At 44.4% G+C, this 15,730-nt stretch overlaps 1 protein-coding gene across 1 annotated transcript in view; it reads left to right on the forward strand.

Moving 5' to 3' along the window:
- GPATCH3 (G-patch domain containing 3) overlaps positions 1 to 15,730 on the forward strand; it is a 112,990-nt gene that overhangs the window by 87,752 nt on the left and 9,508 nt on the right. Inside the window, exons 2-3 of the mRNA XM_086957616.1 lie at positions 1,478 to 1,923; positions 15,460 to 15,634. Coding sequence (XP_086813742.1) covers positions 1,478 to 1,923; positions 15,460 to 15,634 — 621 coding nt within the window. The remainder of the gene's footprint in view (positions 1 to 1,477; positions 1,924 to 15,459; positions 15,635 to 15,730) is intronic.

Raw genomic sequence — 15,730 nt, forward strand, 5'->3', positions numbered from 1 at the left:
CGGCAGGCGTGCAGAACTACGCCCAATATGGCCGCCACGAAAACGATGCTGATCGGGAAGAGGGCCCGCCCAACAGCGGTGAGTTTCGCCAAAGTTATAGTGCAAATAGGGGGCAAGAATTTTAAAAACAAGAGATAATACCAAATAGAAATAAAAATATCACGAGTACATAACTACAAGTTAAAATAGCATGAATGGCCGCTTTCAAGTCAGGGACCACTCGTATCTCGCATGCAGCTTTCTGTGTCAGCTAGAAGGAGTGAGCGCCTGATTTTTCCTCCTTTTCAAAGCGTCTAGCGTCCTTATGACGACTAGAGCGTCCAACCTAGTGAATGGTGCCGGCAGGCGTGCAGAACTACGCCCAATATGGCCGCCACGAAAATGATCCTGATCGGGAAGAGGGCCCGCCCAACAGCGGTGAGTTTTGGCAAAGTTATAGTGCAAACAGCGGGCAAGAATTTTTCAAACAAGAGATAATACCAAATAGAAATAAAAATATCACGAGTACATATCTACAAGTAGCATGAATGGCTGCTTTCAAGTCAGGGACCACTCGTATCTCGCATGCAGCTTTCTGTGTCAGCTAGAATATATATATATATATATATATATATATATATATATATATATATATATATATATATATATATATATATATATATATAAATATTTTTTTTTCGCTCCAAGAATGCCGGAAGAGATTGCGAGGCTGTCTGGGCGGTCCGAGTACCGAAGCCGGCGCTTCGTAAATATCCACTCCCAGGTTCTAATATTCTCAAAAGAACCACTCGGACACCTCAAGTGCTTTAGCTTAGTTTATTTCAGCAACGGGAAAAACGACGCGTTTCGGGGATGAACCCAGCGTGATCAAGGGTTCATCCCCAAAACGCGTCGTTTTTCCCGTTGCTGAAATAAACTAAGCTAAAGCACTTGAGGTGTCCGAGTGGTTCTTTTGAGAATATTAGAACCTGGGAGTGGATATATATATATATATATATATTTCCCCAGCTTCAAAGTAAACCGCTCTAGCCATAAGGCTACATCCACATCCCACTTTTTTTTTTTTAATAATAAACGCAACTTTTTTTATTCCGTAACATATAATGCAATGTTAGTTTCAGGGTGGTTTTCACTCCTATCACAGTCCTGTGTCCTTGCAGTGCTTCAAAAACACCGAACACTTGCTGTATTAGCCTACTAGACATGCTTTGCCAGAATACCCCAAATCTTTTAGTTGTGGTCTTCGCTCTGGTCATCCTCTTTTGGGACTAAAAAGAAATCCGCACTTTGTGTATAGCTGGCCTCGTTCGTGTATTGCAATGTCCTAGAGGTAAACCTCTTAGCAAGATGTAAAACTGGGTTTATCTTTTTTGTATAGACTGAGAGGCCTGTAGTGCAATGAGACTCGCCAGTTTAAATTTGTTTATAGACCTACATGTTTTCATAAAAAGATGCTCATCTTTTGTTCCGTTCCTAGATTCCAGCAAGTTTCCTTACAAAACTAAAAAGCAGCTGCAGTGCAAGGAGGCAGAGAACGAAGTGTTCACCCAGTTGGATCTGAAGAGAATGCCAGAGCTGAACCCACCAGCTTTGATGCCACAGGGTAATGTTGGGACTCCCACAAAGACTTTCCTAGAGTTCATCAAGGCCTGCCGACTCCCCCCTCGCCTTATCACCAAACTGCAGCTTCAGTTCCCTCGGACTGGCACTAGTAGGCGATACGGCAGAGTGCCCTTTGACTACCAGGACTCTGAGACTGTGGAGCAGGAGGAAGGAGTCTACACTGCCTCGGGGGAGGAAATACCTCACGCACCGGGAACCACGGATGGGGACCTCAGCACTGGGGCAGCATTACACGATGGTACACCAGCCGACCTGGAGGGCGAGAAGAGCGATGCAGGAGAGGAGTCCCATTCCGATGACGTAAGGTTCAGCAAAGGGTCTTTAGTCAATGCTTCTATCAGCAAGTGTGAAAATTAAGGTTCTAGTGTCCGTGGTAGCATTATATCTTGAGATAATGAATGGCCAGCTTACTTCAGTCCTTGCTACTGTAATCAGCCTGTCACAGTAAACCGAGGATTTAAAAAAAATATAATTACAAAGTATTTTATAAAACTGAGTAATGCGAATTGTTAGACTTGAGAGTTTGCTCATAATTACATCGCAGTTAATGAACTGTTTAATGGTAAGGTAGCCAAAACCATTCTAGTTTGGTCTGATGACGGCAGAATGGCATTGTAGTGCAATGTTAGGTGTGAAAGAAAGCATTCAGTGAGTTTGGGTTATAATCCTCAACACAACGCAATCAGGCACTAAAATGTAAATGCCCAATTTAGCTGCAAGGTTCGTTTTAACCTTCAATAATCTGTTGGGTCAAAGGGGTTTAGGTCTTGGTTAAATATTAGAAACCTAGCACAAGTGATCTTTGAGAAGAATGTGTCTGTACCTGTATTTAGGTTCAGGATTTGGGGCTGATGACTTTCTGGATTTTCTTTTCCCCACTGCCGCTGGTCACACAGCCCTTTTGAAGGCTACTGATTTATTTTGCCTTGGACAGAGAGAGGGTAGGCATTATAAACTGGTATTTAGTTGTATAGCAGAAACACCATTGGCAAAATGCGTCATACTTGATTCCCAAACTTCCCAGGGAGTTGAAGTGTTGTGCTAATCACTATAAGGGGCCTATTACGGTGCTGTAGTAAGCTGCTCCGACCCTCGGTCGGAGCCGTTCCTCCGGCATCGTAATTAGCTGTTCGGATTCATTTTCAATCGACCCATTGGGATGGAGTGGTTGGAAAGGAATCTAAACTGGATTTCCAAATGGATTCTGATGGGCTCGGATAGCCTGTCGGAAGTTCGGAAAGCCTCCAGTAATCCCAAGGGTGTCTCTTTCCGCCCGAGAGATTACAATGTTGGATTCCGAAAGCCTTTCTTTGCTGACCTTTCCGCACAGGAAGGCTGTCGAACGTCAACTTTGGGGTCCCCCAGCAGTGCCCCCATGGGTGCACGGCCTCTGGTTGTAGGCCGCCCCTGTTTATCTCTGCACCCAGTGGCAGGCACCTTAAGGTGCCTGCCACTGGGTGCTGGGATGAACTGCACCTCTTCTCTGTACAATGAGAGCATGTATTCCGGTCGGAATACATGCCTCCATTGTAAGGAATAGGAGTGCAACCGAACAGTGTTCAGTCTCATCCTAATTGCTGTGGTCGGTCTCAGTACTGAATCGATGTCGACAGACTCCGGTCCGTCCGGCATCGAAATCAGGCCCTTAAGTTGTAAATAGGGCTCTCAGTTTTATGATAGTTTATTTTTTAGGAACTTTTATGTCCGAATGTATCCACGTTTATTTTTTGCCCATGGTATTAGTATGCAACCATATTTATTTTGTGCTTCACAAACAGTCGTACCCAATATATTTCCATGTTTATTTAACTGATAAATGTGTATTGCTACTTTGGTGCCTGTTGCGAGGGATTTAGCACTCTAAAGTAACCAAATGTTATATAACAGTACACTCGTGAAAATATCAGTGTTCTAGTACAAACAAGGGCACACAAAGCTATTTCTAAAGCATTTAGTCACACTTTTCCTTGTCTCCACGCCGTCAATCTGCACAGGTATTGGAGAAGTATTGAATGCCAGCATGAGTCGTGGGAAAGGACCAGTTTTCTGTATTTTTCTGTATTTGAAAATAAATACAAACCGTAAAAACATTGTTTTCTGTCCCGACCTGTAAAACTCCGTAAATCCAGAGAGACTTAATTGTGAGCCACTAGCCAATTCGGGACAGACCTGCGAGCTGGGAGTCTGGTGGGAGTTCTGATAATGGTCTTTACATTTTCCTTCTGTGGTGGAATCCAGAACTTAAGAAAATGCTGCTCCTCCTCTAGGTTGATGCATAAAGTTTCCAACTTTATTTTATCTAGATGCACACCAGATCTCTGCTTGGGATACTTCTTTTAATTTCTATTTGTTTTTAAATTTCTTTATTTGCTGTGAATCTTTTCCAAAACTTGAATGCTAGCACCATATCACATGGCCATGAGTTAAATGTATCATTGTTAGTACAAAAAACCTATGCCACACTCCGACCTAGGACATTTCACAATTTGGATCTATGCTTCTCTTACTCTGGCCAGTCGCTTGTTTACTGCTGGTGTTGTTGTTTCAAGCCCTGCCTTGTTTACTTTTTGATGTGATTGAGCGGTGTCATGATGGTTTATTGTGGGCAGTATGATGGAGCCTTCTCTATTCTGGCTTAGATTTCCTGTGTTACACTTTTGTGTCCCATTGATTGTGATTTCCCAGTAGTTTTGGAATGGCCTGCACTGGCAGACCAGATCGGAATAGCTGCTAAAAACATTGGTCACATATGCAATTTTGGGCACTCCACCAGCCACCATTATTCCATGTGTGCAAGCTTCTCTTCTTACCCATGCATCACCAACCATTAAATTAATTTCACATTGTTCCCATCTGTTCGAAATGACACAGGAATTGGCTTATTAGTTGTTTTCCACTTTTTGAGTGGTACCAATTGTATTCCGACTGGCTTCCTGGATGGGGTTTGTTTTTCTTGCATTGTTGCTCTTGTTTGGACAGAGCTTGCCTCTGTCTAGTGTGTGTGCTATTTCCGACGAACCTCAAGCAGTGCATCTGATGCTGCAAGCAGTTCTCATCAGCTTACTAGAACAACTCCTGCTGTTGATGCATGCGCAACAGACCTTTCGGTTTATGTGTCCTTTCGGTTTATGTGTCCTTTGTTTGGAGTTTTATCCAGGGTGATGAACAGTTTCCTGTAGATTTCCTGAAGGTCACGGAGTACTAGTAGCGGGATACAAGATGTTGCATCTATGTAATACAAATGTTGATACTTGAAGTTGTACAGGAGGTTTGATAGAGAGTCTGTATCTCCTGAATGATTCACTGACCTGTCTGCATATGGCTGCAAAATGATACGTTTCTGTAGTCAAACCCCCTGTGCTAACCTTGTAAAAGCGAAAACTTCTGGATGCATGCATTTGCGATGTTTCGGTAATTAAAATCGTGCGACTATACCTCTTCTTCTTTTTTCCCCTCGAGATGAGGTTTGATTGGTAAGTCCCCCTGCCACAGAACACCTGATAGACTTGAAGAATTCTACGGTTGATTTGACTTGCATACAGTGGTGGCTCCTATGCTATGGCGGAGGAGCGTCGCCCTACTGCTTTTAAGTAGTGCAAGTAAAAGGAACATAAAATGATATCATTTTGCTAATCTCTTATACCTCTTTGTAATGTAAGGATGCAGTTCAGAGTGGTAGTTTGAATGGCTTCATCACACAAGTCTGTCCTCCTTTTACTTTTGTTACCACAAAAGTATTCCTCTCCTGTGTTTATAAAACAATTGGCAAAGCCAATAGGAATCGCCTTTAAGATTTATGGGCTCCCCAATTGTCTTCTGGTCATGCTGTAGAGCACCACAAACATTTTAATGTTGTAGAACATCAAAAAAAGGAGAAAGAGTGGAAGGATGCAGCTGTGTCATCTTGTATGTGCATGTGCTTTGTCAGACAAGTGTGTTCTCTTTAAAATGACGTGAGTGCCTCTTTTATTTATTTACTCATCCGAAACGGTTCAATAAATGGAAAAAAGATTGTAACAGTGCCTTTTTCCCTTCAAGTATGCCAAATTAAAAAAAAAAGATTAAAAAAAAAGACTGCACTGGTGGGGTGGCAGGAGAGGGTGTGATGGAGCCACCGAAAACCAGCACACGAGCGAGAGCAAAGTGGCGGTGGGGAAGAAGCAAACGAGTAAGAGAGCAACATTAGCACCTAGAAAGGGAGTGAAGCACACAGTCGAGAGAGCATCACAGTGAACTGGAGGGAAAGTACACTGATGAGAGAAAATAATAAGGAACGTAGTGGGGAGAGAAGTGCATGGGAGAGGAGGGCGATCCCCAAGCAGGGTTCTACCCTCTAGCCACCAGGGAGGGGGGATTCGCACCATGGGCAAAGGCCTTTGCGCCCCCTATCAAATTATGCCAGACAGTCTTTCTGTAGCCCCCAATCTGCCCCCCCAAAGCACCTTAGGCACCAGGGATTTGTTGTTACATGACAGTGGTGGGAGCTGGCGAGAATGGGCATGCCAATGCTCTCACCCTAAACCCCCCGCCCCCTCCAAGAAGGCCTACAACTTTATGCCCCCCCCCCCCCCCCCCCAAGGAGGTAGATGGGACAGTAGCCCCTTACCTGCCCCAGTAGGCGCCAGGGATTTTTTTCCCTTCAAAGGTTGGGGCGGGCTGCCAGAATTCGCATGCCAATGACCCCACCCCTGAATAATGCCAGTCTGCCTCCCCCCATCCCCAGGAAGCAGATGGAGGCAGTAGCCCCTGATCTGCCCCCCCCCACCCCCCTCGGGTGGTGTGCAGAAAGCCCACAAGGCACCAGGGATTTTTTTTATATACTATGGGGTGGGGGCTGCCCAGAATTGGCATTACAATGCCCCCTTTCCGCCCAAAAATGCTAGTCTTCCTCCCCCCCCCTCTCCCCCCGAGGCATAAGGGGCAATAGCCCCTTAACTGCCCCCCGGGGTGCTGAAAGCCCCCTAGGCCCCAGGTAGTTCGAGGTGGGGGCTGCCCAGCATGGGCATGCCAATGCCCCCCCCCAAACAAATGCTACAGTCCTTCTGCAGATAGGGGTAAAAGCCCCTGTTCTGCCTCCTTGGGAGGGCAGAAAGCCCAATAGTCATCAGGAAATATAGATTTTTTTTAAATTTGGGAGTGTGGGCAGCCCAGAATGGACATGCCAATGCCCCCACCCACTCCCAAAAATGCCACAGTCTTTCTCCCAACCCTCCCAGGAGATAGATGGGGGCAGTAGCCCCTGATCTGGCCCCCTCAGGGGCGTCAGAGCGGGGTAGGAAAACTTTGGGAAATCCACGCAAGCCATACCTCGCTAGACTCCCCCGGTTTTCTAGTTGTCAGAAATGTGTGGGTTTGTTGTGGGTACTTGACCCACCCATGCGAGTGAGGTATCATTTTTATCAGGAGACGTGGGGGAACGCTAGGTGGGAGGAAATTTGTGTCAGCTCGGTGATCCTACAACTTTCCCACACAGAAAATTTGAGAAAAATCAGATTTATTTTTTTCATCAAAATTTTACGTTTGCAAGGGATTCTGGGTAGGGATTGTTGGGGGATCCATGCAAGCCATACCTCTCTGGACTCCCCCGGGTCTCCAGTTTTCAGAAACGTGTGGGTTTGGTAAGTTTCCCTAGATGGCCGTCAAGCCCTGGACCAAAATCTCATGTGACCCCCTCCCGGAAGACTTTGAGTAATGCAGGGTGGGTGCAGATCTACGCAGATTCCAGAACTTTCCACCACAAAAATGTGAGGAAAATGTGTTTTTTTGACAAAGTTTGAGGTTCGCAAGGGATTCTGAGTAACAGAACCTGATGAGAGCCAAACAAATCACCCCATTCCTGGATTCCCCGGAGTGTCTAGTTTTCAAAAATGTATAGGGTTGCTAGGTTTCCCTGTGGGCCAGCAGAGCTATAGATCAAAATCTCCAGCTAGGTACTTAGCATAACAAGCATTTGCAATGCAATGGTCTCGGCATCATTAAAGGTAGAGCTATTGGCATTGCTCATGACATTTTTTTTCTTTAAATCAAAAATAAATGGGCATTGTCATTAACATTGCCAATACACTGCACTCAACAGCACACAATGCTCTGCACACTTGCTCTGCACCCTCACCACTCTGCACTCACCACTCTGCACTCACCACTCTGCACTCACCACTCTGCACTCACCACTCTGCACTCACCACTCTGCACTCACCACTCTGCACTCACCACTCTGCACTCACCACTCTGCACTCACCACTCTGCACTCACCACTCTGCACTCACCACTCTGCACTCACCACTCTGCACTCACCACTCTGCACTCATGCACTCTGCACTCATGCACTCTGCACTCATGCACTCTGCACTCATGCACTCTGCACTCATGCACTCTGCACTCATGCACTCTGCACTCATGCACTCTGCACTCATGCACTCTGCACTCATGCACTCTGCACTCATGCACTCACCATGAGTGTGATCATATACACAGACTCTCTGCAACTGTTTGTCGAGGGTGTTACCCCTTAAATGAGCGCTCAGCGAAATGGACAATTTTAGTCTCAGTGTTTCCAAGCAAAAGCCAGACTACTGGCACGGGTTATACACAGCACCATTTTAAATGCTGCATTGTCAATTGCCTATCAAAAGCAAACATGGTCTCTCATGGTTGCTGCTCGTAAAAGGCATTAAAATGCATTGACAGAATAAAACATTACCAGGAAGTGAACAAATGCAAATGGCCATTCCCCAGCGCCCTACATAGTGAGGATTTCACTCCAGTGCCAAGGTGCAAAACTGAAGATGTAAACATGCACTCTTAACAATGTTTACCAGATCTCAAATTCAAAGATCCCCAGACTAATCTCTGAATAGATTAGTCCTTATCAAGGAGAAACACCTTATTAGAACATTCAAAATATTCAAAATACCATTTTGGTTCGTCATTCTGGACAACAAGGGACCATCTGACTTTAGGATGTTGTAAGAATGCGACTGGGCCAGAAGCATCAGAAAGAGCTCCCAGAATTATTGCAGCACCTAACAAGGGGACCTTTATGGAGTGCCCTTGTCTCTGCAGTTACAACAGTTGTTGTGAAACATAGGCTATGATGATCTTTTTGCCCTACAAATACACACACTATGAGCTTCCCAACTTTCACAAACATCTTGCCCATTTCTTTGTTATTGGTTCTATGACCCTGAGTCTTCAGTTCTGTTGTTTGCTCATTCTCCATCCAGCCATCCAGATCGCACCTTCTCCAAACCTATCTTGAGTGATTTTGAAACCCTGCTTCAATGTAATTCTCCTATTATTACACGCATACTCATAAACTCATATTTACAGACAAAACCTCCCCTCGAGAGAAAAAAGAAGTGAAGCAGTCAGAAATCCAACAAAAACCTGGTTCATCAAGGTATCTATGACTCCTGAAGAACCAATACATGTAGCAATGCTTAACTACCCACACTGCATAAGCCATACGGCGAACCAGCCTGACCACAGCACGCAGATATTTCAACCAATGAGCATTATTTTATCCCACCAGCAGGAAGGCTACTGCACCACAAGGGTAGTGAACATGCCTGTTAATGAAACAGTGGAGCGCTAAACCATATTAACAAGCATTAGGCCATACGTTTTCCATGAATTAATATAGTTAGTAAATGTCTAAAATAAATTATTGTGGCTGCAATTTTTAAATTTTTTTTTGGTGTGGGGGCAGATAAGTGAAAGCCCTGCTTAAGCCCAACCTGTTTGCAGTTTTCTTGCGCGGCCGCCCCGGAAGTCAGGCACGGTCGCCTGTGACGGGGGCGGGCCACGTTCACACCGGAAGAGGAGGCAGGCGGAGTCGTAGCGTCTCGCGGCCCGGGGCTCCTGTGAGCGGTGTAGAGCCCCGGGGCCGCGCCAGCAGGAGGTTGGGCGCCGCGTGCTGAGGTAAGGTAGGTGCACGTGTGTGTATGCTTGTGTGTGTGTGTGTGTGTGTGTGTGTGTATGTATGTGTGCGACGGTGACGGCGGGGGAGGGGGGGGCTCGGTGCAGGGGGAGGGGGGGGCCTCGGTGCACTTGTGTGTGTGTGCATGAGTCAGGGGTGGTGTCTCTGTATGTATGTATGTGCGTGCGTGCATGGGCGCGTGTGTGTGTGTATGCGCATGCGTGTGTGGTGCTTGCGCTTCCCAGGAGACAGCGCCTGGCCACAGCGCGCGTTCCAGTTACAAATCGCCTGGAAGGATGCGCGTGGCCAGGACTGTCTCCTGGGACTGCTACTCGCTGACATAAGATCTCGGCGGAGACGCGCTTACGCGCGTCTTTTAGCCGAGACCTAAAAAGGGTCAGTTTTCACTGTAAAAATGAAGTGTCCACGTTTCCTGCTGCGGGCAATAGGCCAACCCACACAAGTGAAGTACCATTTTTATCAGGAGACTTGGGGTAACACAGAATTGTAGAGCAACTGTTATTACCTATTGCCTTTCGATGCATTTCTGCCTTTCAAATTAAAGACCATGTGTAAGAAAGAAGTCACTTTGAAAACTGTCATATAATTCGCATGCTACTATGGGTACTCACAATTTTGGAAATGTGCACGTAGCTACTGTTTCTAAACTCTATAATTTGATCCAATTTCAGAAATACATAGGTGTCTTTCATCCAGACTTTTCACTATATATATTTTCCAAAATTAATTGCTATATACCCTGTACATAATAAAAAACCATTGCAAGACTCTGCTCAGTTATTGGCTTGGGGTTTGTTGGGTTTTTGGTGAACCTACAAGTCCTTTTTATCCGCACAACCAGAAAGGTCCAGCGGATGTAACGGCATATTGCTTTCAAACATCTGTCATAATTAGAAGTTGTTACAGGTAAAATCGTTGGCACAAATGGCTGTTTTTTTTCAACCACTTTTCAATTGTTCCTATTTTCAACTGTTAGTTTCTATATAGAAACCTTGAAGGATCTACACAAATGACCCCTTGCTGAATTAAGAAATGTTTCTACTTTTCTAAAAATGTATAGTTTTTCAGAATCCATTATTGCTTTCATACCCATTTCTACCATTAACTGGAAGAAGGTTGAAAGCACAAAAAATTACAAAAATAGTCTATGTCCCAGTAAAATGCCAAAACTGTGTAAAAAAATGCTGGTTTTCTGACAAAAGACTGTCATTCCCAGAAATCTGGGAAAACTCTGATTTCAGCCCCACAAACCCTTTGTTGATACCATTTGCAGGGGAAAAAACAGGCTTTAATTTGCAGCACTTTTTTCCCATTTTTCAAAAATCAAAACAAAATCTAGCTGAATTTTGACTAATTTCTGGGTCCCCTCCAGGGGACACCACAAACCTTGTGTACCTTTAGAATCCCCATGATGTTGGAAGAAAAGGACGCAAATTTGGCCTTTTGTGGTCAAAACGTTACAGGGGCCTAAGCGCAAACTACCCCAAATAGCAAAAACAAAGGCTTAGCACAGGGAGGGGTTAATGTTTTGTATTTATTGATTATGTATTTTATGTGCTTTTATGGTCACTACGATTGCGTCGAATAAAGTGCTTTGAATTGATTGAACCGAGTGACAGAGCCAACCAATGATAAGCAATGTGTGAGCTTTAAGACCAATGGAAGTTCTTGGCAAGCCAACAATAGGTCTTCATCAAACAGGTGGCTCTGCTGCCTGGTAGGCAAAATGAATGTGTAGGAACAATAAGGGGAGAAGAATAAGAATAATTACAATGACGAATGTTCGGTCGCAGCTTCTTCTGCCATAGTTTCACAAGCAAGGCGCATGTAGGTCATCACGATGTATACCTGTTTATGCGTGATGACAAATGTGCACGTATGCATCATCACACTGGAGCTTTTTTTATTTTATATTGGCAAAATCAAAACGCGAGACCTTTTTGTTTTGCCAATGCATTTTAAAGTTTTCTTTCTAATGCTTCACATTTATAATACAGTCAATACATATTTTTAAGAGGACTCTTACCTTCCTCCCTCAAAATTTGATCGCGGACTACCTATTCTGATGAACATGCAGCTTCCCAGAACTGTGTTATTTACCATTGTCCCAATTTTCCTTTTTATCCCCACCAGCACCTTTAGGTGCATCAGTTATATCTGCAGTGTCATTGACATTGTCTAAACAAGGTTAAGTGCAGCTTGATTTTAAAACTATATTTCAAAGGGCAAAATGGAACAGATCCTGCAATCAATATTTTCGGTTCAATTCTGTGATAATTCGGTTTGTACAAAATAACAAAATTCCGTTTTTAGTGCGAGAACCCTTTGTGGTTCCAATTTCAAGGGTACAGGAGCATGTTCTCCCTTTTCTGGGTAAAGACGCAAGGCTTCAGAGTCTGATCCTGAACATGAACAATTGCAAATTCTGTCCTGTAGGAACATTGATAAGTTTCAGTGCGTCCATTTCCACCCCTGGAGTGCTTAGCTCCCAGAATGAAGCAGCTGTAAATTTTTCCAAATTTGCAGCTACTGCAATGATGTGATTATAGAGACCACTTTTTAGGTTTCCCCTGAACAGTGCTTGCCCTGTGCTTATTAAATCTATTGTTTTTTTAATATAAACTTAAAAGGGGCTTACATCCCGCCCCTTGTCTTTCCTGGCTTTTCATTGTTTCCTGTGCTTGCCACTTACTTTACCTCTATTTCTATTGGCTGTAGCATATTTTCCTGCATATACCAAAGCTTGTTGCTAGTCTGCTTTTTCTGATCAGTCTCCCGTAGCCGAAATACTGTTAACATCTGCTAGGGGTGGAACTATTTTTTTCAAAAAGTTTTGCCTCTTTCAGGTTTATTGTCTTGCAGCAGAATTATATAGCGCAGTTTATCACCGGGAGAGATTATTTTGATTTGCTCAGGATCGCAGGATCTTGCATCGCTGTGACTCGAACTCCATCTACAGCACTCGATTCAGCAGCTCTGGCGGCTGCACTACATCCTCTCCAATTAAGTGATACCAATAAGGGAGCCATAGGAAAACATGTTTGTAGGTGCGGCCAGTGAAAATGTGTGGAGTGTACACCAAGAGATGCTTTCTTTTTGGGGGCTCCTAGTCTTTAAGGAGACTGTTCATTTTAACAAACTTTTTACTGTGCTATCTGCTGCACGTGCCTTGCAATTCCCGTCACGTTGTGAAGGAGGGAACTAAGGCAGAGTGCTGGGGTCACTTTGAGGGTCATTTTGCAGCTTTTCTCATCTTTAATAGATCAAATAAAGGTTTAAATATCCGGAACCCCACAAAAAGAGAATGATTTCCACACTGGTTCAGCTTTGGTTCAATGTCTGTAAAAGCATGATGGTTAGGCAAGTTGTCTGACGGACTCTCTGCACCCCTTGCAGTGAGTGCAGAGAGGCTTCGCTGTTGCGGTGTGCAGAAAAACAAACACTACGTTAAAGCATGATTGAATGTCCACAGAACAGTATATTCAGACTACCTGGTTCACTTTACAGACTGCTGGCAAATTCTTGTTTTGCCTTTTTTTAAAAAAAAAAAAATTTTATAACCGGTCTTCTTTTCTCAAGGCGTTATTGATGTTGGGACCCTTTACGGCTCATCCTGCTTTTCTCAAGGCATTGGCGTTTTTTTTTGTGCCTGGCTGGGTCTCCTCCTCCTGATCTGATTTGGGGCTGAGGCCTGAAGTGGCTCAAGTAGTTTGCTATGACACCTTGAACAAAAATCTCACCTTGTGAAGAGGGTGCGGGGCCTTGGAGGGGGTGGGCCTCGTGCCAATGTCCTGGGGTGCCCCCCCCCCCCCCCCCTATAATTGGACGTTGGCAGTTCAAAGTTTCGGAAAACTAGCTGAAATCCACCTTTTACAGTGGTTTTCAGCTTGTTTTCGCAGCCATAATGTTATATCTGCTCCTCACTGGGTGACTGATGGGAACCAATCTACTTTGTCATACGGTGGCACTGTGTGAGTTGGCATGTCTGCTAGTGTTGACTGCATCCTAGCGTTGTTTTTTCTTGATACCATTTTGCACAGCAGTTAGCGCTGGTGTGCAATGTCTACAAAAAAAATGGAACAATGCCAAATAGAACTCACATATGTGAATGCTTTCTGGCTTTATTTAAACCTTTTTGTGACGAACAGGAGGGGTGAAGGGGGCAGTGGGAACGTGGAGGGAACACAACAGACATAAGGAGGACGGCGGGGGACAAGCAACACCAGGAAAGTGGGATGGGAGGGAGCAGCAACATAAAGAACAGTGGGAGGAGAAGGGTTTGGAGGCAAGAGCGTGGCTGTGAAAGGAAGAAGGGACTGGAGACACATGCACTCTTATAGAGTGCATGCAAAAACAAATTACAATAATAAAAATTAAAGTACCTCCTGGAGTCTGTGGCCAGTGGTAGGAAGCTATACTTTGTCTATTCTCCAAGGCAGGGACACACTCGAAGCCCCAGGAATAACAGGAGGTGCTGACCAATTTGACTTTTAACCACATGGCTGCTGCGGGGATTTTTGCCCTGTGCTGCAAATTTGTTATTTCCATTATTCATGACGAGCTCAGCTCGTCATCAGCACACGACACCCGTGGGTGATGACGAGCTGAGCTCGTCATCAGCAGCGAAAGGGTTAAGAATGTTTAAGAGCTTGCACAACATGATTTAAAGAAAGAAAAGTGCTAGGACACGGTCAATGTGGGCTGCACCGTAGCACTTTTTTCATTCTTTAAGCCATGTTGCACAGCAGCCCACGCAACTGTGCAACTTCTCCCAAAAAATATTGACTTGGCTAACAGGTTTCGCATAGGTGAAACCTATTGGCTTTGCCAGTGCGGGTTCTTTCATCTTGAGCTGCCCTGTAAAATAAATCCAAATTCACCATAACTTCACTTTTTAGAATGAGTTATTGCAATAATAATTTTGAGATAAAACGCCATACTGTGTTGAAGTACACATTAATACATCTGAAGCTAATAGGGTGATCGGTATGTCTCCAAAGTTCAGCTGCATGATGAGGTCATCATTTATACTATTGAGAACTAAACCCAGTTTTCTGAACAGGCCAGCGATACACACCATTAAAAGGCTGTTGAAAGAAAAAATATCCAAAGATTGAAGGAAATGCATTAACATTTCAAACAAAGATTCTGTTTTTTCTGTTGTCCGTTTTGAGCAGTGCTACTTACTAGCAAATAGAAGTTCAGTAAAGGTATGGGGAGATCTACTCTAAACTCCAAAATGAAAAATTAATTCAGTTTACAAAGGCCTAATAAGGTCAAAATTGAACAGAAATGCTTTTCATATTCCAAATACTGCTGTGAACGTGTCAGCAACACTTTGTTTTCCTTACCAGATAGCACAGAAGGGGCAGTGGGAAATAGATGTATTTAAAAACAAGACTGAAGTAGAAAAGAGGGTGTGGAGACATGCAAAAGGGGTTAGAGCTAAAAAGGGAGTGAAGACAGTGTGCACAGAGATTTAGGGTGAAACCCCAATTAAAAAGGAAAACGTCCCACCACAGTAAAAAACGAATTTACATATTGTGCTACGTTACATGAGTATTTTGCAATGTTTTCTTCTGTAAACGATGCACCTGGTGAGCATGTATATTCAGGCCTAAGGTTTATTGCAGTTTCACGCCAGGTAAACTAATTGCATTCTCCTGTTAGGGTACCAGGAGGTTTGCTGGGATTGGGGACCACCTCTGGATGCCCATGTGCTGAGCATTTCCTGTCTCTTGAATCTGCCCCTCTCGGGTATGCTTGTCAGAGCGAGTTCAAGGAACTTACAGGATTGGGAAAAGGGGTACCTAAATGTGATGAGCCTTGCTTTCTTAAAAAGTGCCTGCCATTTGTTTAATTTATAAATGTTTCATTCTTGCTTTCCTCTCCACAAGGACAATGATACTTGCGAAGAATGGGAGCGTCATGAAGCCTTGCATGAAGATGTCACCAACCAAGAGCGGACTGAGGAGCGGCTCTTCGAGGAGAAGATTGAACTGAAATGGGAAAAAGGAGGCTCTGGGCTGGTCTTCTACACAGATGCCCAGTACTGGCGGGCAGAAGAAGGAGGTGAGATACTACTCACTGTGGAAACACGATCCATTAGGGGGGGGGGTTAAAACACTGAGGTGGAAAGCACTTTCAGTCACTGAGATATGCTGGGGT

Source organism: Lissotriton vulgaris, chromosome 2_1 (genome assembly GCF_964263255.1).
Source record: "Lissotriton vulgaris chromosome 2_1, aLisVul1.2, whole genome shotgun sequence".
NCBI lineage: Eukaryota > Metazoa > Chordata > Amphibia > Caudata > Salamandridae > Lissotriton > Lissotriton vulgaris.